Below are 22,378 nucleotides of genomic sequence, written 5' to 3'. Positions count from 1 at the left end.
CAACTGATGTTAAATGGTGAATCATCTTAGGAATTAGTGATTTTATTAAAAAATGACAAAACATTTCTTGTGGTCAGAATTCAATCACAAATTCTCCCCTCAAAATCACTAGTTTCCAAGATTAATAAACGAACTTTAAAAAACAATCATCAAATCTCACATAATCTTGCCAACCGTGGACTCCAGAAAAACTTCAAGTCTTTTTCATTTCAAATTTCCTCTAAAAAACAAGAATTTTGTCTAAAACCCCCTAGCTTTGAACATAAATGCACCATTATCAAAATAATGACAATAATGATAAGAATAATGAATGAAGTAATGTGCAATAAATAGAAAATGTATAAAATTTTTGATTACCTGATAAATCTACATATTTTAGTTCGAGAATAATTTGATATAATTTGATAAGGCATCAAATAAACCATATTCTATTCTATTCTATCAAAAAAATACTCAGAGTTTTCTCAGAGTCCAACTGAATCGTTTTAAATCCCTCTTGATGTATCAATCAGCAAAAAAAATCTAGAATTTCGAATACTAGACAAAAACTGATGTTAAATGTTAAATGATTAACATTTAACTGATGTTAAATGTTGAATCATCTTAAGAATTACTGACTTCCACAAAAATTTCAAGACATTTCTTCTTCTCACAATTCCATAAAAAATTCTCCCCTTAATAAAAACCAATCCTCATCAAATCTCAAACAATCTCGCCAACCGTTGACTCCCCAAAAACTCCTGTCCTCATCATTTGAAATCTCCCCAAAAAAAGCCAAGAATTTTCCTCCTAAAACCTCCAAATGCACAATTTAAAAAGAAAATACTACTTCGAGTCCAGAAAACCGTTGCAAATTCCTCGACCACTCACCAACAACCAACTCCCCCTCCCCCACATCCACATCAAGCTATCATGAGTCCCCCTCATTAAATCTGTTGGCCAAGAGTTCACTCATGCTACGAATCAAGATCATCCTCTCGTTGGCTGCTGAAGTAAGAAACTAGGCCCCCAAACTCCCCACTCCCCTCCTCGTCGTACTTCCCATGAGGTCCGTGCCCCTGAGGATTGGGCGGTGGCCCCTCCCCAGGGGGATTCCCCGTTGAATGTCCCGAGTTATGGCTCCCCTGCGAGCTCCCCGCCTGAGTTGCAGGTGGCGCTTGGACAGTGGGTGCAGGTGGATTTTCCGATTGATTGGCAAAATGTTCACTTGGATAAGGTGATCCCTGATAGGCAGCATCATCACTGGACATTGGTGGTGGTGGATACGCCCCGTAATGATAATTGGGCGGTGGTTGTGGATGATAAGGGGAGAAATTACCGGGTCTATTTGGTGGTGGTGATGGCTGTTGCACCGAGTGATTGCCAGAGGCTGTGAACGGTGGAATTGGATGCCTTGTGGCAATCTGATTGTCCCCAAATCTGGCGAGAGGCCCCCCTCGTGCATAGGGGGGTGGGGGAGGGGTCGGGCCCCCCTTGGCAAGGGGACTGCCAGCAGCTGGTGGAATCATGGCTGGGCCAGGGGCCAAAGGTGAACTTCTGTCCCTGCTGGTGATGGAAATGGGCCCCCCACCACTTGGCGAGGGATCCATGGGGTGATGGGGGGTGTGATAGAGCTGAGAGGGGCCTGGGACCCTCATTCTCATGGGCGGTGCCCCTGACCTCACAGCGAAGTGCACCGGAAGTCCCGGCCCCCCAGGCCTCGAATTGTAGGGGGAGGGGATGCGCCCCCTGGGGAGGTCGTAGCCCCCCCTGGCCCCCATCATACTGGCATTGGGAACGCCGAAGTACTTTTGACCCATAGCAGCAGCTGCTGCTGTAAATGACTGAGGTGCTGTTGAGGAAATCGGCTGGGACTGGAGCATTCTCGTTATAACGGAAGACTGTTGACTAGGCAATGGATAGATCGACTGCGATGGCTGGCTCACTGGGACTTGGGTGATGGTCAGTGGAGGTGTTGATGGGGCTGATCCTGAGGTGGAGCTGCCAGGTGTTGGTAGAACATTGGAGGTGTCGTCTGAACGGAGTTCGGGGTCCACTAGGCCAGCAGCTTTGGCGGCTGCTTCGGCTCGGGCTGCCTCCATGGCCAGGGTCTTCTTCCCTTTGCCTCGACCTCGTCTTTTTGGTTTCACTGGGGAGCCGTCGGGGTTCAGCAGCTGTCCATCGGGTCCGGTGATCAGTTGACTGGGGATGAGGTGCTCCTGAGGTCGCTCGAGGTCCACTGGGAGGATGGAGACTGCTGGTAGGGATGGCATTCCTGGGGATACGGAGAGGGGAATCCCTGGGGCTGGGGGTGCTGCAGCTGCTGGGGGTCCTGATGCACCTGGAACCGCTGGTGGCACCCCTGGAACCGTCGGTGGGAGGACTGCCAGGGCTGGGTCAGCTCCTCTTCTCATCTGCTCAGCCAGAATCTCCGCTTTACTTCGTCTACCTCGTTTTTTCTTCTTCGGGGCCTCACCCTCTGCTCCCTCTGGGGCGTTTGGGTCCCTCTGCTGCTCAGCTGCGAGGATCTCCAGGGCTTTTTGCCGCGCTTTCTCCAATTTCTTCGCTTCGCGCTCCTCTTTTTTTTTGTTCTTTGCGATCTCTATGGCGGCGAGCTCCAGTTGACGACGCCCGTACTCCTCATCCTCCATCATCATCTGGGCCAGCTGCTCGTCGTTGAGATCACCGAGCTCTTCTGGGGCTAGGCTCGCTAGGCTGCCCTCCACTTCGCCGATTGACGGGGTACCCTCCAGGGTGATACTGCCACCCGGTGATTTTGATAAGCGAGGCTTGTTTTTGCTGCCTGCAAAAACGGGAAAATGCAATGCAATTCAGGGACTTTTTCGGGGGTTTTCATTGATTATCGTGGAATATCTGGGCATTATTATCAGTGGTGAATAATTTTTTTTAGGGTTTTTGAATTTATTTTTCCGCGCTACATTCAGCGACTCGACTGGAGTTTATTCATACTTTGATTTCAATTACCCGATGGTATATAGACGTATTAGTCCAAAAAATACATTTTTCTAATGAATGCCAGATGAAAAAGGTGGGAAATGAGAAAGACGTATTTGTAATTGAATTCAATGATTCATTTAGAAATACGCTGCCAGCCAACATTGCCCCAACGTTGGCACTCAACGCTGCCCCGATGTTGGCTGCCAACATTTCCCCGACTATGGCCACCAACATTGTACCAATATTGGCAGTCAACATTGTTCCAACGTTGGCAGTCAGCATTGTCCCAATGTTGGCAGTCAACATTGTTCCAACGTTGGTAACCAATATTGCATTAACCAATATTGCATCAACATTGTCTTGACGCTGGCAGCCAACATTGCCCCAACATTGGCAGTCAGCATTGCCCCAACATTGGTCGCCAATATTGCATCAATACTGGCAGGCAACATTGTCCCAATGTTGTGCCAACATTTCCCCAACATTGTCCCAACCTTGACTGCCAACATTGCCCCAACATTGGCAGCCAACATAGTCCCAACGTTGGTAGCCAATATCACATCAACACTGGCAGGCAACATTCTCCCAATGTTGTGCCAACATTGTCCCAACCTTGACTGTCAACATAGTCCCTACATCGGTAGCCAATATTGCATCAACGCTGGCAGGCAACATTGTCCCAATGTTGTGCCAACATTTCCCCAACATTGTCCCAACCTTGACTGCCAACATTGCCCCAATGTTGTGCCAACATTGTCCCAACCTTGACTGTCAACATAGTCCCTACATCGGTAGCCAATATTGCATCAACGCTGGCAGGCAACATTGTCCCAATGTTGTGCCAACATTTCCCCAACATTGTCCCAACCTTGACTGCCAACATTGCCCCAACATTGGCAGCCAACATAGTCCCAACGTTGGTAGCCAATATCACATCAACACTGGCAGGCAACATTCTCCCAATGTTGTGCCAACATTGTCCCAACCTTGACTGTCAACATAGTCCCTACATCGGTAGCCAATATTGCATCAACGCTGGCAGGCAACATTGTCCCAATGTTGTGCCAACATTTCCCCAACATTGTCCCAACCTTGACTGCCAACATTGCCCCAACATTGGCAGCCAACATAGTCCCAACGTTGGTAGCCAATATCACATCAACACTGGCAGGCAACATTCTCCCAATGTTGTGCCAACATTGTCCCAACCTTGACTGTCAACATAGTCCCTACATCGGTAGCCAATATTGCATCAACGCTGGCAGGCAACATTGTCCCAATGTTGTGCCAACATTTCCCCAACATTGTCCCAACCTTGACTGCCAACATTGCCCCAACATTGGCAGCCAACATAGTCCCAACGTTGGTAGCCAATATCACATCAACACTGGCAGGCAACATTCTCCCAATGTTGTGCCAACATTGTCCCAACCTTGACTGTCAACATAGTCCCTACATCGGTAGCCAATATTGCATCAACGCTGGCAGGCAACATTGTCCCAATGTTGTGCCAACATTTCCCCAACATTGTCCCAACCTTGACTGCCAACATTGCCCCAACATTGGCAGCCAACATAGTCCCAACGTTGGTAGCCAATATCACATCAACACTGGCAGGCAACATTCTCCCAATGTTGTGCCAACATTGTCCCAACCTTGACTGTCAACATAGTCCCTACATCGGTAGCCAATATTGCATCAACGCTGGCAGGCAACATTGTCCCAATGTTGTGCCAACATTTCCCCAACATTGTCCCAACCTTGACTGCCAACATTGCCCCAACATTGGCAGCCAACATAGTCCCAACGTTGGTAGCCAATATCACATCAACACTGGCAGGCAACATTGTCCCAACCTTGAATGCCAACATTGTCCCAACGTTAAAATTTTTTACCTCTCCCAGAATATTACTTTCAAAATAAATGACTTCAACAACAGATGATGTAATCAACCTCATGATCGAACTCGGTCAAGATGGCATTGAGAAGAGTATTTTAAATCACAATTGGATTCATTTAACTATTTTTTCAGTTATCGTCGAAAAAACGAAAAATAACACATTCAAACTCCTGACGCAAAAAATAGGAAATTTCCGATTTAACGAATAAAATGCTTCCACTGGAAAGTAATTCAATAAATCCCCTACAAACCTGGCTTTGGCCCCGGTTTCTTCCTCTGCTTCGGCTCCCCATTGTCCGGAGCCTTCCTTCCTGCCGGGCTCTTCTTCGACCTCCGGTTCTTCGGAGATTTGTGCTTCGCCCCCGCCATCTTCTGCGGCGAGTACTCATCGTCAGCGGAGTCCGAGTTCTTATCAGCATCATTCTTATGATCCTCCCCATCATTCATCACGAATTCGTCCTCACTGTCCTCCGTCTTACGGAGCGCCTTCTTCAGCTCCTCCTCGCTGTCCGACATTATCGCGTCCACCTGATAATTTATCTTCCGCCCCCGGGTCCTCCTCCCCAGGGGCTCATCGTCCTCCGGAGGGCGGTCCTCAGGAAGCCCTCCGTAGATGATTCTCCTGCGAATCGGCTTCTCCCGTTTCTTCTTGTCCTTCTTTTTCTCGGGTTCCGGGGCTTCCGGAAGGAGCTCCGGGGGCTGATCCTGGGGGACGTCCTCGAGGCTCTCCGGAGGGGCTTCGGACCCCTCTTCAGCAAGTTTCCTCTCGTGAGTCTCAGTCACCCCTTCAGGCTTCTGCTCCTGGAGAACCGGCGGCTTCTCCTCCTTGACGACCTCCTCAACCGCAGGGGCCTCGACTGCCTCTTTCTCCTCAGGCTCATCGAGCTTCGGAGGGAGCTCCTCCTGCTCAGCAGCCGCCTCCTGGGGTGCCTCGACTCTCCCCTCCTCTCCATCGTTGTCAGACCCATTATCAGACTCCATCTGCACAATCCTTTTTCTCTTCTTCTTCTTCTTCCCTTTGCTCTTCGGCGCTGCACGGAGTCGAGGGAGCGACGACGGCTTGCTCCTCTTCTTCCTCGACCTCCAGGAGTTGTCGCTCTCCTCACTCTCCGACTCCTCGTCCCAGATGGACCTCGACTTCTTGCGCTTCGGGCGATCTGAATCGTCGCTGTCGTCATTGATGAAGTCCTCGTCGTATCTCTGTCTTCTAGCTGCTCTCGTGGACCTCCTCACAGGTCTTGCATCACGCTTTCCCTTTCTCCTGGTGTCCGTGTAGCTGTCGTCGGAGGAGATCATCTGGTCCTCGTAATCCTCCTCGTAGTCGCTGCTGCTCCCCTTGAAGTCCTCGTCCGACTCCGGGTCGTCCTCGCTGCTGATGTCGAGACTGTTCAGCTTCCTGTGCTTCTTCTTCCCCAGGGACTTGCGCACCACCACCTTCTTCCTCTCCTCTTCCTCGTCCTCGTCCTCCTCCTTCTCCACAGCGTAATCCTTGTCGCTGTCCTTCCCCGAGTGCTTGTCAGCCTCATCCTCAGCGGCTCCTTTCTGCTTCTCGAAGGCCTCCTGCGTCTCCTCCTTCTCGGCGTTGACGATCGTGGAGATGTCCTTCCCCCGGCCCTGGTTGCCCGCCCCCTGGACCGCCTCCACTTCGTCCTGGATGGCGGCGTTGATCATGTCGTCGTACTCGTTGAACTTGTAGGAGGTGTTGGCGCACCTGCGCTCTCTCAGCTGGTAGACGGGCTCGCTCTCCTCGCTGCTGGACTCCGAGGACGAGGAGCCACTCCCTGACGACGAGGACGAGGACGATCCGTTGGAGTTGGAGCCCGCGTTTGATCCAGACTCCTCTCGACTCTCCTCTTCGGACTCCTCACTGTCCCCCCCAGCGTCTCTGGTCTTCGACCTCCTGCCGACCTCGTTCTTCGGTAAGACGTTGTCGAGACTGATGCCGACGTAAGCCAGACGCTTTTTCCTGAGGACCTCGTTCTCGTGTTTCTTCACGTTCTGGTCGTAAGTCTTGAGGCTCTCTCGGAGTTTGTTTATCAGAAGGGTGTGCTGACAGGGCGGGCAGAACCAGTCGCCCTCGGGGATGAGCATCAGCGCTGGCCGGAGGCAGCTGCAGTGCCAGCCCCTGTCGCAGGTGTCGCAGAGGAGGATCCACTCAGGGTGATCTGCCTTCCCGCATTTTTGGCAGGCGTACTCGTCCGCCTCCTCCGGCCGCTCCTCCGACTTCTGCGCGGTTCTCGCGCGCCTCAGGGGCTCCGACTCCGCGTCCTTCTCGAGGTCGCTCTCGGGGGAGAACTCGTGGTCGCTCTTGAAGAGGAGGGAGCCCTCCGACTCCGGCTCCTCCTCCTCATCCTCCTCGTGCTCCTCGGTGTCCGAGGACGAGCCTGAGGAGCTCTGCCAGGGCTTCGCCTCGTTGAACTTCATCATCACCTCCTTCTTCTTGCGTTTCCTCCGCTTCTTCTTGGACTTGTCCTTGTCCTTGTCGTTCTCCTTATCCTTCTGCTTCTCCTTGAGGAATCTGTCCACCTCGCGAATGCGCACCTCCTCGTCGGAGTCCTTGTGCTTCCTGCGTTTCTTCTTGCTCCTCCCGTCGTCCTTCTTCCCTTTTGTGGGCCTCACGCTCTCCATGCTCTCCTCCTCGATCCTCCGGCGGTCGGCCTCCTCCTTGATCTTGATCTGGGCGATCCTCCGGGACTGACGCACCGGCGTCTCCCCGGGGTTCTGCTGGCCGTCGGGCTCCACGATGTCGATCCCAATCTCCAGCCCCAGCACCATCTTGCGTTTCTTTCGTTTTTTCTGCGCCGGAGGCGTCTCCTCCGTCTTCGGCTCTGAGGGCTTGGGGACATCGACAACCGCCGGCAGCTCCTTCTTCACCAGCGGCGGTCGACCCTTCCCCCTGAAGCCCTTTCGCTTCCTCCCCCTCTTCCCCTTGGGCTTGACCTCCGTCAGGGGCTCCAGCCCCTCCTTCTTGCTCACCAGCTTCAGCACCTCCGACAGGGGAGGCGCGTCCTCGTCGGAGCTGGCCTCCACCCTGTTCGCCTCCACCGACTTCCTCAGCTTGACGTCTGGCGTTCGTTTCCCACGGAGTTTCATCCTCTTGCCTCCAGCGTCCTCGGCTTCCTGGGGATGACTTCGCTCCTCGGAGTTGGAGTCGTTGGCGCTGTTACGACGCTTTCGCGAGGGCCTCCCGCGGGGCTGGGGGGACTGGGGCTCTGGTGAATCCATCTTCCAGTTGGCGTACTGCAGCTCCCTGACTTCTCTGAGCTTTATGACCCCCAGTTTTGGGGGCTCTACCTCGGGTTTTGGGGGGTCTACCTCCGTTTTTGGGGGCTCGTCAGTCGCCAGGGGGTCGACGTTGTTCAGGGGTGGGTCGTACATGCAGTTGTCGATTCCCATCGAGTTTTCGGAGTCGTCGGAGAGGTTCAGGTGGGTGATTGCCAGCTCAGGGGGTCTCAAGGCCCCAGGGTTCAGGCGACCCTCCAGATTGTTGAGCTCTTCGGGCTTCTGCTCCTCCTTGATGTCGTTGACTTGGTCCTTGATGAAGTCTGTCCTGCTGGGGCGAGACTTTACGGGGGGCAGGTCCTCCGGGTCCTGCTCCAGGTGCAGGCGCTTGCTCGCCTCCTTCTTCAGGTCGGGTTTTTCCTGGCTCAGGGCCAGGGTTATCTGGGGCCTCAGCTCCTCCAGGGGCTTCTGGTTCTGGAGATTTCTCTCGGGCTTGGGCTCCTGCAGGGAGTTTCGCTCCCTCTGGGGGATCTCTGGGGACCTTTTGAGGGGCTTGACCTCTGGCTCGGTTCGAGGACGCTTCGACACCTGACGGATTGGCGAGTTGTCCTCGTCGGACTCGCGATCCTTCTTCTGATAGTCGTTTATCGTGATCACCTGGGGCTCGGGGGTCTTCTCCTTGGGGTCGGGCACCTGGAGGACTGCAGCTACTGGTGGCTCTTCAATCTTTTCGCTCAGTGGATCCTCGGGTTCCCGAGGGGGTTCTGGGGCTAGTTCAGCTTCAGATTTTTCAAGTTCGACGACTTCAGGAAGTGGTGGCTCCAAGGGCTTGTCCACAGGATCCTCAGGCTTTGGAGGGTCTTCAGGCTTGACTTCCAGGAGACCTGGGGGATCTTTCGAGTCTTCCTCTGGGGGCTGACAACTCGAGGTGTCAGACATCTCCTGGGGGAATTCGGGCTCCTCACAGGGAGCTGGGGATTCCTTCGTCTCGATGTGAAACTCTAGTGGCTCGTCGTCATCCTCGTCGTCCTGGTTCAGTGTCGCTGCGATCTTCTCGATGTCTTGGTTGTCGATTTCAATTGGAGTCTCTGGTTTTGAAGAGTCAAACATGTCCGGGGAGTCGAAGGGCGTGTCCAGGTCAGGGGCCTCTTCAGGTGCTGGGGACACCTCAGGTTTATCATCGATTTGGTCTTGCTCAGGGGGAGATTCAGTTTCCTTTTGCTCCTGGGGATCGACTGGTGGAGGTTCCTCGGTAATTCCTGGAGACTCTGGTGTTTCTTTTTGCTGGGGGTCCTCAGAGAGAATTTCCAAGGGTGTCGGGTCCTCTGGAGCATCCCCTGAGGGCTCAGGAGTCGATTCAACCTCTTCTGGGAGGGTTTCTGGAGCTTTTGGGAGTTGTTCCACCTCTGGTTCCACCTCTGGTGGCGTTTCTGGACCCTCACGAGGGGATTTCACGTCCTCAGGGGCATCTCCTGGAGCTTCAGAGCGATTTTCCACCTCTGGAGGTGCCTCTGGGGCTTCAGGGGTGGCTCCAACTACCTCAGGAACTTCTTCTGGGGCTTCAGGAACAGATTCAACTTCCTCAGGAATATTCTCTGGACCTTCGGGGGTGGATCCAACCTCCTCTGGCCCTGGAGGCACCTCTGCCTCGAAGACATCGTCACTGCCAAGTAGATTCGAGTCATCACTTCCGTAATTAGCCACCAGTGATGCCTGGGAGACTAATGAGGGTTTTGGCTTTGAGTAGACGTCACCTGGGGGAGGCAGGGGCTCCACTGGAACCTCTTCTGGGGGAGAAACCTCTGGATTTTTTGCGTCCTCAGAGGGGATGACTGGGTCTGGAGATTTTGGTGGGACTTCTGGGGGAGTTGGGGGTATTTCTGAGGGGTTTTCTTCAGGTTTTGGGGCGGGAGGGGCATCAGAGGGGGAGGACACGTCCTCTGGGGCCTTCTCCTCTTGGATTTCTTCCTCTGGGGGTGGGGGAGGCTCATCCTGAGGATTTTCCTCGGGTTCATGGGGAAGATCTGGGGGAATTTCGGAGGTTTTTTCGGACTGAGGCTCGATATCTTCAGTTTTCCATGGGATTTCTTCATTTCCTGGTGAAATTTCGACAGTTTTTTCAGACTCTGGGTCGATATCTTCACTTTTTGATGGGATTTCCTCAGGAATTTGTGGATTTTCTTCATTTTCGGGGGACATTTTCACGGAATTTTCAACCTCAGGATCGATATTCTCACTTTTCGATGGAATTTCCTCAGGAGTTTTTGGATTCTCCTCATTTTCTGGTGAAATTCCTTCAGATTCATCAACCGCAGGTTCAACACTTTCACTTATCGATGGAATTTCATCAACGACTTCTCGATTCTCCTCATTTTCCTGTCGAAATTCTCCAGATTTATCTGTTTCACCTTCGACATTTTCACTTTTCGTTGGAATTTCCTCTCCAATTTCCGCATTCTCCCCACTATCCACTGAGATTTCCTCAGACTTCTCAACCTCATCCTGAATTTCTTCCCTTTTAGACGATAATTCTTCGACAATTGTCTCATTCCCATCGACATCCCCAGCTGCTTCAATTTTTAAATCATCTTCATCACCTTTCGTGTCAGCCTGGGGCTTGGAATCAGTGTCGATGCTCTCGAGAGCCTCATCCAGCTCCCTCTCCTCCTCTTTAGTGGTGGGAGAAATATCCGAGGGCATCAGCTCCTCAGGAATTTCCCCGAAGCTATCAGCAGCAACTGCCCCTGAGCCCTGGCCCGACTTTCCAGCATCTCTAGTCGATTCATTGGAGTCAGAGCCCCTGTCATCAATAACCATAGCCTCATTGGAGTCCTGATCCACTGAGACACTCCTGTTATCATCAGCATCAGGATTTTTCCCCTCAGAAGTCTCCTCCTGAGCGATATTAATCCTCTCAGGCGATTTGAGGGCATTTCCATCGACAATAGGAGCTGGTGCCACATCCACAGTACACTCGGCAGATCCTGAGGCCTCAGAGGACTCCGGAAGCACGGATTCCCCCCCAGTGGAGTCGATCCCCTCCTCCAGACCCCCTAAATCATCAGGAGTTGCTGTTGTCTCAGGTTCTCCCACCCCTTCAGGGGCTTTTCCATCATCAGGAACTGTGGAAACGACTTCAGAGGAGTCAGCACCTGTGGATTGGACCCTGGACTCTGAAGAATTCGTCACGACGTCTTGGGGATCGTCAGACTGCGACGACTCTGGTGGACCTTCTGATGCTGTCGAGGGCTCAGGGCCTTCAGGAACATCTCCAGGGCTTTCACTCCCCACGACGTCGCCCCCTGGACACTTCCCCGCAGCTTCTGAAGTGTACGACACGCAATTCGGCCCAAAAAAAAACCTGGGAGCATCGTCTGCCTCATCAGCACCAGCACCAGCTGACGAGACCTCAAAACTCCTCGAGGAAGTCACGGAATTCTGACTCGTCGTGCTGGATATCCCCTCGGCCATGGATTTACCATCGATATCATTCCCGGAAATGACGGTTGTGTCGTCTCCAGTGATGCTGCTGTCGCACTCTCTCTTTTCGTCGGTCTCCCTGACGTCCCACCTGGAGAGCCTCTTGGAGCTGCCCCCAGGTGTCTTGGTGAACACCTGGACCCCGAGGGTCGGCTTGAACTTGGCTTTTGGTGAGCCTGAGGAACCCTGACAGTTGCTCTTCTCCTCTTCGCAATCGTTGACGAGGGGTTTTATCCCCACGTCCTTCCTGACCTCTCCACTGTTGTCTTTTGATTCATTGCTCTCTTTATTGTCACTGGATGCCTCCTCACCGGGATTGCCAGTGTCACAGTCAGCACCACTGCCCTCACCCTGGAAGAAGAAGGTGTCTTCGATGGCTTCACCAATTTCGGGGTCATCAGGTGTTTCTGGGTGAGGATTTACAGCGTCGCAATCAGATCCAGAGCCCTCACCCTGGATCATCATTAGGGGTTCCTCGATGGCTGGGCCAGGATCGTCTCTCCTTTTTCTCACTGGTACTCCATCAGTCCTCAGGCGCTTTACCATCTCTGGCTCGTCCTCGTGACTCCTCTTCATTCGCATCGATAGTTTGCTGGGGTCTGGGAGGATCGAGTAATTTGCCAGCCTGTGGTCGTCCTTCTGTCTTTGGTGGTACGTGTCGTAGCCAAATAATTGTCGTTTGCTCAGGTCCATTGTGCTACGGTGGAGGGGTCCGTAGCTCATGGGGTCTGGCTTGGGCTTCCGCGTGGAGAGGTCGATCTCACGCGCTTGGATATCGTTTCTGAATGAGGATTTACTCAGGTCCATTCCTGAGAAGTCCACTGGACGGCTGGGGTCCTTCGATGGGTCGAACCTGGAGGGTAAATCAGGTTATTGATTGAGGGGAGTACTTGGGGAGGTGATGAAAGGGATAAAATTGTATATTTCAGTAGCGAAGTGGTAATACGGTTCAAGTCTATTTTCACTATTGGCCAGTTTTCAATGAATATCTCGGAATCTAAGCCAGGTAGCAAAATTTTTGTCTCAACCTTTTTTGCAGCTCTCAATTCGATTTACAAAAAAAGTTATTACAAAAATTTTGCCATCTCCCTTAGATTCGGAAATATTCCCCAATAACAAAACTGGGAGATTAGTCGGCTTAAACCGTTTTACCAGTTCGCTACGGATTTCGTCACTTGTGCGTAAAGTGAAATTTTAAGCACAAGTTATGAAAAGTAAATTTTGAGTAAAACGAAGCTTTACGCACAAAAATTTACTTTATGCACGCCGTGCGTGAAAACAAACACTTTACGCGCACTAAACGGTTTCCAAATAATATATTTCGATACGAGTGCGGAAAAGTGTTTTTTGGCTCGTGGGAGGTTTATAGCATGAGCCTCATGAGCCAAAAAATACTTTTCCCGTGAGTATCGAACGACATTTTTCATCACAATGTGTAGAAAAGGGACGTTTTAGGCACGCAAAGTTGCGTGATAAAAAGTGAATTTTTCAGACAGGTACCACAAAAAAGTGTTTTTTAACCTCTAGAATGAGCGTAGCGCTCGCCGAAGGCGAATGTTACCCTCCGAAGGGTCAAAAAATACTTTTCCCACGAGTATCAAACCCTATTTTTCATCACGATGTGTGGCAAGTAGGATATTGCGCACGCGGAACGTGCGTAAAATTTCACTTTGCGCACAAGTGATAAAAAGTAAATTGCGGAACGTATAAACATTTCCTGGGAGAATAGCAAATCTCCACGTTTCAGACGATTCTGAGTCATCTGAGCCTAACTTTCAGAGACAATTTTTTTGGTCAATTTGAACTGAATTGTATTTTTTTCTCAATTTTGAAGCAACGGTTCTGATAACAACGTCTTGAGGGAATAGTAAATGTCCACGTTTCAGACGATTCTGAGTCATCTGAGCCTAACTTTCAGAGACAATTTTTTTGGTCAATTTGAACTGAATTTTATTTTTTTCTCAATTTTGAAGCAACGGTTCTGATAAATACGTCTTGAGGGAATAGTAAATCTCCACGTTTCAAGGAATTCTGAGTCTTTTGAATCTAACTTTTAGAGACAATTTTTTTGGCCCATTTGAACTGAATTTTATTTTTTTTCAATTTCGAACCCAAGATTTTTATGAATACGTCTTGAGGGAATAGTAAATCTCCACGTTTCAGACGATTCTGAGTCATCCAAGCCTACCTTCTGGAGACAATTTTTTTCGTCCATTCGAGCTGAATTTGGAGATATCTTGGAAATTTGAACCAAAAATCTCCAATTTAGGAAAGATTATCTAGACCAAGCTTCTCCCAACTCCTCTTAAAAACCCCCAAACCCTCCCTTCCCCAAATAAATTCACTACAAACCCTCTCGGAGCTGTCAAGTCCATTCCCCTGGTCCTGGTGAAGTCCTGTGGGTGTTTGTCCTCCTCTCCATTCGCCATTGATATGCCTGATGTTCTCGCCAGGTTCTCAGCTATTTTCTCGAGCTTGGAGACCCCTGCCTTCTCCGATTGCAGACGAGAGAGAGTGGACGCCAGTTTATCCACAGATTTCTGAGGTTTCGGGGGTTCTGACAGTGTGAATGACGCCTGGAGGTGCCTCTGTGGAGGTTTTGGAGGGGAAGTCGTTATCACTGGGGTTTCGATTGCCTTCAGAACTGATTTTACTGGCTCTGGAGGCTTCGACATCTTCAGGGGTTTCAAAGGGACTGCTTTTGACTTTTGGATGAGGGGAGGGTGGAAAGGGGGCTTTTTTGAGGGGAGGGGGAGGGGAAGGGGTGCCTCGGAGTCCTGGGAGGAGTCGTCCTGGCTAGGGTTGGAGGAGTCATGGGTGAGGTCTGACGCCTCTGACGAGTCTGAGTCCAGGGGCTCGGGGTCCTTGATGGGTTTTGGAGGTTTCGGAGGGTTCAAGGGGGTCGGGGGAGAGGTGTCACCGTTCTCGGGGGGATCAGAGTCCAGGGAGGGGGAGGAGGTGACTTGGCCTGTGTCGGTGATGGGCTTCTCCGAGATCTCCAGGCTGTTGCTGTCCTCGTTAATGGGGATGGAAGCTGCCTCACCGTCTGACAGGGTGGTGATGAGGTTCACGACGCCTTCGCGATCCCTGGGGGGAGAAGATGGTGGTGATGAGGGATTTTTTAATTTAGGGGGATTCGTTTTCTTGATTTAAGTAAGTCTGCTCCATTCCATCAAATATTCTTAGGTGGAGTATCTAGATTTTCGGTGGAGCTTATCTTTTCTCTCAGTGCGAGGGGAACTTGAATCAAGTGTCTCATGTCTCAAATTGAACCAATTTTGACTCAACATGAAGAATAAGACAACTTGAATAAAGTTGTGGAGACTCACATTCCTGAATTGAGTCAATTTGACTCGAGATGAGGAAAAAAGATCACTGGAATCGAGTCGTGAAGACTTGCATTCTTGAACTCAGTCAAGTTTGACTCAACACGAAGAAGATAACTCTAGTCAAGTCGTAGAGAACTGCTTCAGTCACAAAATGATATAAATTTGGAAAGAACTTGAGTCAAGTCTTGGAGACTCAGATGCTTGATTCGAGTCAAGTTTTATACAAAATGAGAAGAACATAACTTGAATCAAGTGTCCCATGTTTCAAATTGAATCATGTTTGACTCAAGATGAAGAATAAGACGACTTGAATATAGTCGTGGTGACTCATTCCTGAATTGAGTCAATTTGGACTCGAGATGAGGAAAAAGATCACTTGAATCGAGTCGCGAAGACTTGCATTCTGGAACTGAGTCAAGTTTGACTCAACACGAAGAAGATAACTCTAGTCAAGTCGTAGAGAACTGCTTCAGTCACAAAATGATATAAATTTGGAAACAACTTAAGTCAAGTCTTGGAGACTCGCATATTTGATTCGAGTCAATTTTTACACAAAATGAGAAGAACGTAACTTGAATCAAGTGTCTCATGTCTCAAATTGAATCAAGTTCACTCAAGATGAAGAATAAGACGACTTGAATATAGTCGTGGAGACTCACAATCCTGAATTTAGTCAATTTGGAATCGAGATGAGGAAAAAGATAACTTGAATCGAGTCGCGGAGACTTGCATTCTGGAACGGAGTCAAGTTTGACTCAACACGAAGAAGATAACTTCAATCAAGTCGTAGAGAACCGCTTCAGTCATGAAATAAATGTTCTCCCTTACAACAAAAATCTCTCGACACTTTCTTCGAAAACCATTAGTTTCCAAGATGAATGCATAATTAAATTTTATCTCATATGCAATAAACAATCCTTCTTTTCCTTTTTTTTTGAAAAACACTTGCTAAATATGAAATTATCTCAATGATGAGTGATTCTATGAGAAAATCTCAGATGACATTTTTTGTTGGAAATTGTCAAAGCTGTAAAAAAGTCTTCTAACGTTTTCTCCTAAAATTACTAATTTCCGGGATAACAGCATAATTAACAAACATGTATTTTTCAAAGTCACATTTGTCATCCGATTTGTTCGTTGAGACAATTTCTATGTTCGAACAATTCATTTGGATAAATACACTAAAAAAATTATGATCATATTCAAAATTCAATTGGTTTCGTCATGTGAAGAAACATTTCTAGAAAGAATAATCAGTAGAGCCCTCTCATCTCATAAAATAACAATTAATAATCCCAAAATTTCTGGATCTCGGGTATTCAAACGTTTATTCACTCACTTGGCAACCAACTCCCAACTCTCCTCATCCAGATCCTCCCGATAAACTCTCATATTACACTCCTCGTCCAACTGGAACCAATAAGATTGACCAGTCTTGTCACGTCCAAGTGGCTCCAGTCGCAGCTCATTCGCAGATAATTTGTTCACTTCGTTTTTGAATTTTTGATTCAAGTCAAACTGTGACTCCAAAAGCACCTGAAAATGTTCGAAAAATATTCGTTAATCCCTTCATCAACTCATAAAATCATAAAGTAAATCCAATATTCATTTTACTTCAAAAAAGAGGATAAAAACAAGTAAAAAAATAATTCTCTCTTATTATTTTGCAATTATTCCTCAACAATTTTTTGCAGAGCATTTCATGGATTCTAAAAAAACCTTCAGACATTTTATCCTGAACCCTCTCAATGTCAAGACAATTAACAAATCAATAAAGAATGATTTTTTTACTTTCTTTAAAAATTAGTTGCTCATTTATGATTAATTTGTGAATTATCTCGCTAGCGAGTGATTTTATGAGAAAATATCAGAAAACATTTTTTGTAGAGAATTTCATAAGCTACAAAAAATGTCGGGGGCAATTTTCTCCTAAAATCAATAGTTTTCGAGATATCTGCATATTGATGTGAACACAATTTTTGGATTTGTGTATTTTTTGCATTTTTTTGGAGATTAAAGTCGTGGTTTTGATGATTTTACCTTCAGTAACCGAACTTTAACAGCAGTACGGACTTTTTTGTATCCGAATCTCTCCACTTCCCAGCCATCCTGATTGGAGTACGTATGACAAAATTTAACAAGAGCCTTCTCCCATTTTTCGGCTGACACGCTCTTTCGTGTTTTACGTAGAAGTTTTATGTGGAGATCTATCAGTGGTTGGGGCACTGGAACCAGAAACAATTCGATTACCTTAAAATCAATATTTACACGCAAAATTCGCGTGAATTTTCCCCGAATATCGGAGTAAAAATAGAAAAAATCAGTTGTGAAGGGTTAAAATTGATAATTCAATTTCTCTGAAGTTTCAATTTCTCTCAAATATCTCGACATTCACAAAAAATACTGAAATTTCTGCGGAGAAAATATTCCCATAAAAAAAAATCTATATCATGTGCATTCTGATTTTTATGAAAAAAACTGAAAAAACTTTATTTGAAAAAAATCATGATTGGAATCAACATTAAATAAAGCATCTGGGTGTTGCATTCCCTTCAGTTTCTTCCAGAATTCTCAAAAAGATGATTTTCCTGTTTGAAAAAACAATTTTCATGCTCGAAAAATATCAATCAATCCTTAGATTTTTCTCTACTTTCTAAAAATGTCCTCTGAACCTTAAAAAAACAGACATTCCCTCGGTCACCTTCCTCTGTCCACCCCTTCTAATCTGATAAGATCAATATTATCAGATTATATAATGTGTCCACCCTTTCTAATCTGATAACAAGAAAAATATCAGTAAATAAATCTAAACCCAAACGACATCAATCCAAAAAAAAGGAAAATAAATATCAATTCGTGTAACTGAATAAAAACACAAGATGCAAAAGGGAGATTTTATTGAGACTCTAGATAATTAGGTTCCTAACAATTTCACCAATTTAAGGAATGCTCCAAAACATCATTGGGCTCCTCTCACCAAAAATTTCAGTTCCTCCAATCTCCCAATTATCTCGAAAATCATATAAAAAATATCATAAAGCTTTTAAAACCCAAACAATCAAGCAAAAAAAACAAAATATCAACTCTACCCCGAATCAACAATAAAACCGTAAAATAACAAATGCAACCCCCTTCTGCACTTTCCTTTTTATAAAAAGGATATAGCCAGTAAGGAATAACAACAACAACAAATGCAACCTCCTCGCCCTCCCGAAACCCCTCACTAAACCCAAACTATTCTCACCTGCTCCTCAAGCCTCAGAACCCCAAAAACTACTAATCCCCAAGAATTTCCAGTCCCACAACTGTCACTCCATCATGTCAACACTATCCCCCCTCCCCTCGACTCCCCTCCCACCAAACCCCATCACCAAATCTCGCACAACAAAACCGAATGGAAAACCCCCCAAAACTCATCGAAACACCATCGACCCAAAGACAATAAAATAAACATCAATTCGTGTAACCGAATAAAAACACAAGATGCAAAAGGGAGATTTGATTGAGACTCTAGATAATTAGGTTCCTAACAATTTCACCAATTTAAGGAATGCTCCAAAAAATCATTGGGCTCCTCTCACCAAAAATTTCAATTCCTCCAATCTCCCAATTACCTCGAAAATCATATAAAAAATATCATAAAGCTTTTAAAACCCAAACAATCAAGCAAAAAAAACAAAATATCAACTGTACCCCGAATCAACAATAAAACCGTAAAATAACAAATGCAACCCCCTTCTGCACTTTCCTTTTTATAAAAAGGATATAACCAGTAAGGAATAACAACAACAACAAATGCAACCTCCTCGCCCTCCCAAAACCCCTCACTAAACCCAAACTACTCTCACCTGCTCCTCAAGCCTCAGAACCCCCAAAAACTACTAATCCCCAAGAATTTCCAGTCCCACAACTGTCACTCCATCATGTCAACACTATCCCCCCTCCCCTCGACTCCCCTCCCACCAAACCCCATCACCAAATCTCGCACAACAAAACCGAATGGAAAACCCCCCAAAACTCATCGAAACACCATCGACCCAAAGACAATAAAATAAACATCAATTCGTGTAACTGAATAAAAACACAAGATGCAAAAGGGAGATTTGATTGAGACTCTAGATAATTAGGTTCCTAACAATTTCACCAATTTAAGGAATGCTCCAAAAAATCATTGGGCTCCTCTCACCAAAAATTTCAGTTCCTCCAATCTCCCAATTACCTCGAAAATCATATAAAAAATATCATAAAGCTTTTAAAACCCAAACAATCAAGCAAAAAAAACAAAATATCAACTGTACCCCGAATCAACAATAAAACCGTAAAATAACAAATGCAACCCCCTTCTGCACTTTCCTTTTTATAAAAAGGATATAACCAGTAAGGAATAACAACAACAACAAATGCAACCTCCTCGCCCTCCAGAAAACCCTCACTAAACCCAAACTACTCTCAGCAACTCCTCAAACCTCAAAACCCCCAAAAAATACTAATCCCCAAGAATTTCCAGTCCCACAACTGTCACTCCATCATGTCAACACTATCCCCCCTCCCCTCGACTCCCCTCCCACCAAACCCCATCACCAAATCTCGCACAACAAAACCGAATGGAAAACCCCCCAAAACTCATCGAAACACCATCGACCCAAAGACAATAAAATAAACATCAATTCGTGTAACTGAATAAAAACACAAGATGCAAAAGGGAGATTTGATTGAGACTCTAGATAATTAGGTTCCTAACAATTTCACCAATTTAAGGAATGCTCCAAAAAATCATTGGGCTCCTCTCACCAAAAATTTCAATTCCTCCAATCTCCCAATTACCTCGAAAATCATATAAAAAATATCATAAAGCTTTTAAAACCCAAACAATCAAGCAAAAAAAACAAAATATCAACTGTACCCCGAATCAACAATAAAACCGTAAAATAACAAATGCAACCCCCTTCTGCACTTTCCTTTTTATAAAAAGGATATAACCAGTAAGGAATAACAACAACAACAAACGCAACCTCCTCGCCCTCCCAAAACCCCTCACTAAACCCAAACTACTCTCAGCAACTCCTCAAACCTCAAAACCTCCAAAAAATACTAAACCCCAAGAATTTCCAGTCCCACAACTGTCACTCCATCATGTCAACACTATCCCCCCTCCCCTCGACTCCCCTCCCACCAAACCCCATCACCAAATCTCGCACAACAAAACCGAATGGAAAACCCCCCAAAACTCATCGAAACACCATCGACCCAAAGACAATAAAATAAACATCAATTCGTGTAACTGAATAAAAACACAAGATGCAAAAGGGAGATTTGATTGAGACTCTAGATAATTAGGTTCCTAACAATTTCACCAATTTAAGGAATGCTCCAAAAAATCATTGGGCTCCTCTAACCAAAAATTTCAATTCCTCCAATCTCCCAATGACCTCGAAAATCATATAAAAAATATCATAAAGCTTTTAAAACCCAAACAATCAAGCAAAAAAAACAAAATATCAACTGTACCCCGAATCAACAATAAAACCGTAAAATAACAAATGCAACCCCCTTCTGCACTTTCCTTTTTATAAAAAGGATATAACCAGTAAGGAATAACAACAACAACAAATGCAACCTCCTCGCCCTCCCAAAACCCCTCACTAAACCCAAACTACTCTCACCTGCTCCTCAAGCCTCAGAACCCCCAAAAACTACTAATCCCCAAGAATTTCCAGTCCCACAACTGTCACTCCATCATGTCAACACTATCCCCCCTCCCCTCGACTCCCCTCTCCCCAAACCCCATCACCAAATCTCGCACAACAAAACTGAATGGAAAACTCCCCAAAACTCATCGAAACACCATCGACCCAAAGACAATAAAATAAACATCAATTCGTGTAACCGAATAAAAACACAAGGTGCAAAAGGGAGGGAAGTTACTGGTTGATGTCGTGTGTTGGCGCGCAGAGGCTCTCGCGCCCTCACTAGCCTCACAATAAACCCCCCTTCCGTTAAAAACTTAGACCCCATAAACCAACAGAATCACCTCACCATCGTGACTATCCTCGAGCATAGACTGGAGTTTACCAATGTCTGGGTAACTGATGCCACAGGATTTACCGAAATACTCCAAAAACGAACAGATCACAGCGAAATTTGGGTCACTAACGCAGGAGGCTTCGTTATCGGACGCCATTTTTCCTGCCGCCTCTTTGCTTCGTCCGTGGCACACACACACATGTACATGTAACGGAGAAAATGGGCAAACTCGGCACTAGGGACCGAACAATCGGCTGAATGCACTCATTCGGGGGGCAATTTTTGGGGGATTTTTCGGTGGTTTAAATTTTTTCTCACGGACTTTTTCCCTCGCGGAGGGGAGACTTTATTTTGGGATAACGCCAACACCGGCGGACGCTCACTGGGGTGACCAGGGACCCCACGTTCGGGGGCCTCGGGTGCACTTGGTGACAACAATTCTCAAACTCTTGTTTCAGTCGATTTTTTCTTCATTTTTTATTTCACTTTTTTGCCCGGCGGAGGGTCGCGGTCTTTGGGGTATTTTGGACACTTTGGGGTTATTTTTTGTCACTGGGGCATGACCCCCCACACCAATACGACTTGTCCGAGTTCACGGGAATTTAGCCACTGTTTGGAGGTAATTGATTTCAGTTTTCACCGGGGGACGGGTTTTTTCACTTCGGCTCCGCCGATTTTTCGAGGGAACTTGCTTTTTTTTTCGGGGTTCTGCGCGATAATTTTGTGATTGGAGAAGGTAGAGGCGCAAATACTAAGGGCCCCCCTCCTCAATACTAGGCGCACACACCACTGGAGCATCGAGTGGCGGCGCGATAGGCTAGATATACGTGCAGGGGTTCTCAGTTGAATTTTTTTTTTTCGGGGGTTCGGGTTTGTTTTTTGGGTGATGTTTTGGTTGGCGAGGCGGAGAGAGAGTTGAGGCACTGGTACCCCCTCCTGATGACGAATATTAGTGGCGGGGGAGGGGAAGGGCCGAGTGACGGCGGAGGGAGCCGAGGGGGACCGAAGGAGGCCGAGGGGAGGCGACGGGAGCCGAGAGTGAAGTGACGCCACGACGATTCGCGCGTCGGGAATTCTCGGGAATTTGGCGTTTTTCCGGGTTTTTGAGGTTTTTAGGGGGTTAACAGGGGGGGCTTGGGAGTGCGGAGGTGCCCTGGGGGTGGAGGGTCTGGTGAGGGGTGGGACTTTTCTTTTCGGGGGGTTCAGGGGGGTTATTTGGGGTTTGGAAGCGAGTGGGCTTGGAGGTTTTGGATGCTCGGGTCCAGGCGGGAGTTATCGAGCGGGGACAGCCGACGATCACCGGTGCTCAACTTCCAAGGTTCAGGTGATTATTTATTTATTTTTGTCGGTTGGCGCGGGGGGGAGGATTTTGGGGGGAATTGAAAGGGAAGATATTTAGGTTTTTGGTAGAGTTGTGGGATTTTGTTATGGAATTTGTGTCATTGAGGGAAGGGATTTTTTGAACTTGATTTTTTATTTTTTTTAC

At 47.4% G+C, this 22,378-nt stretch overlaps 1 protein-coding gene across 1 annotated transcript; it reads right to left on the bottom strand.

The window, feature by feature from the left end:
• Positions 1-414: 414 nt before the first annotated feature.
• On the bottom strand, positions 415-21,049 carry LOC107048735 (titin). Its single transcript, XM_015272081.1, has 6 exons — positions 20,905-21,049; positions 16,909-17,093; positions 16,208-16,404; positions 13,892-14,626; positions 5,089-12,392; positions 415-2,782 (listed from the first exon to the last, which is right to left on the bottom strand). Exons 1-6 carry the CDS (start codon positions 21,047-21,049, stop codon positions 957-959), a joined length of 10,392 nt encoding a protein of 3,463 aa, XP_015127567.1. The 3' UTR covers positions 415-956.
• Between the last annotated feature and the right edge of the window lie 1,329 nt (positions 21,050-22,378).

Source organism: Diachasma alloeum, unplaced genomic scaffold (genome assembly GCF_001412515.2).
Source record: "Diachasma alloeum isolate Michigan unplaced genomic scaffold, Dall2.0 Dall_scaffold_00196, whole genome shotgun sequence".
Taxonomy (NCBI): Eukaryota; Metazoa; Arthropoda; class Insecta; order Hymenoptera; family Braconidae; genus Diachasma; species Diachasma alloeum.
This window is presented reverse-complemented; position numbering and strand designations above follow the sequence as displayed.

Bases quoted from the DNA above. Each gene is read 5' to 3' on its own strand.
- LOC107048735 (XM_015272081.1), bottom strand. From the start codon at position 21,049: ATGGCGTCCGATAACGAAGCCTCCTGCGTTAGTGACCCAAATTTCGCT. The intron at 17,094-20,904 runs GTGAGGTGATTC...TTCTGGTTCCAG, and splicing joins GCTCGAGGATAGTCACGATG to TGCCCCAACCACTGATAGAT. The intron at 2,783-5,088 runs GTTTGTAGGGGA...CCGTTTTTGCAG, and splicing joins GAAACCGGGGCCAAAGCCAG to GCAGCAAAAACAAGCCTCGC.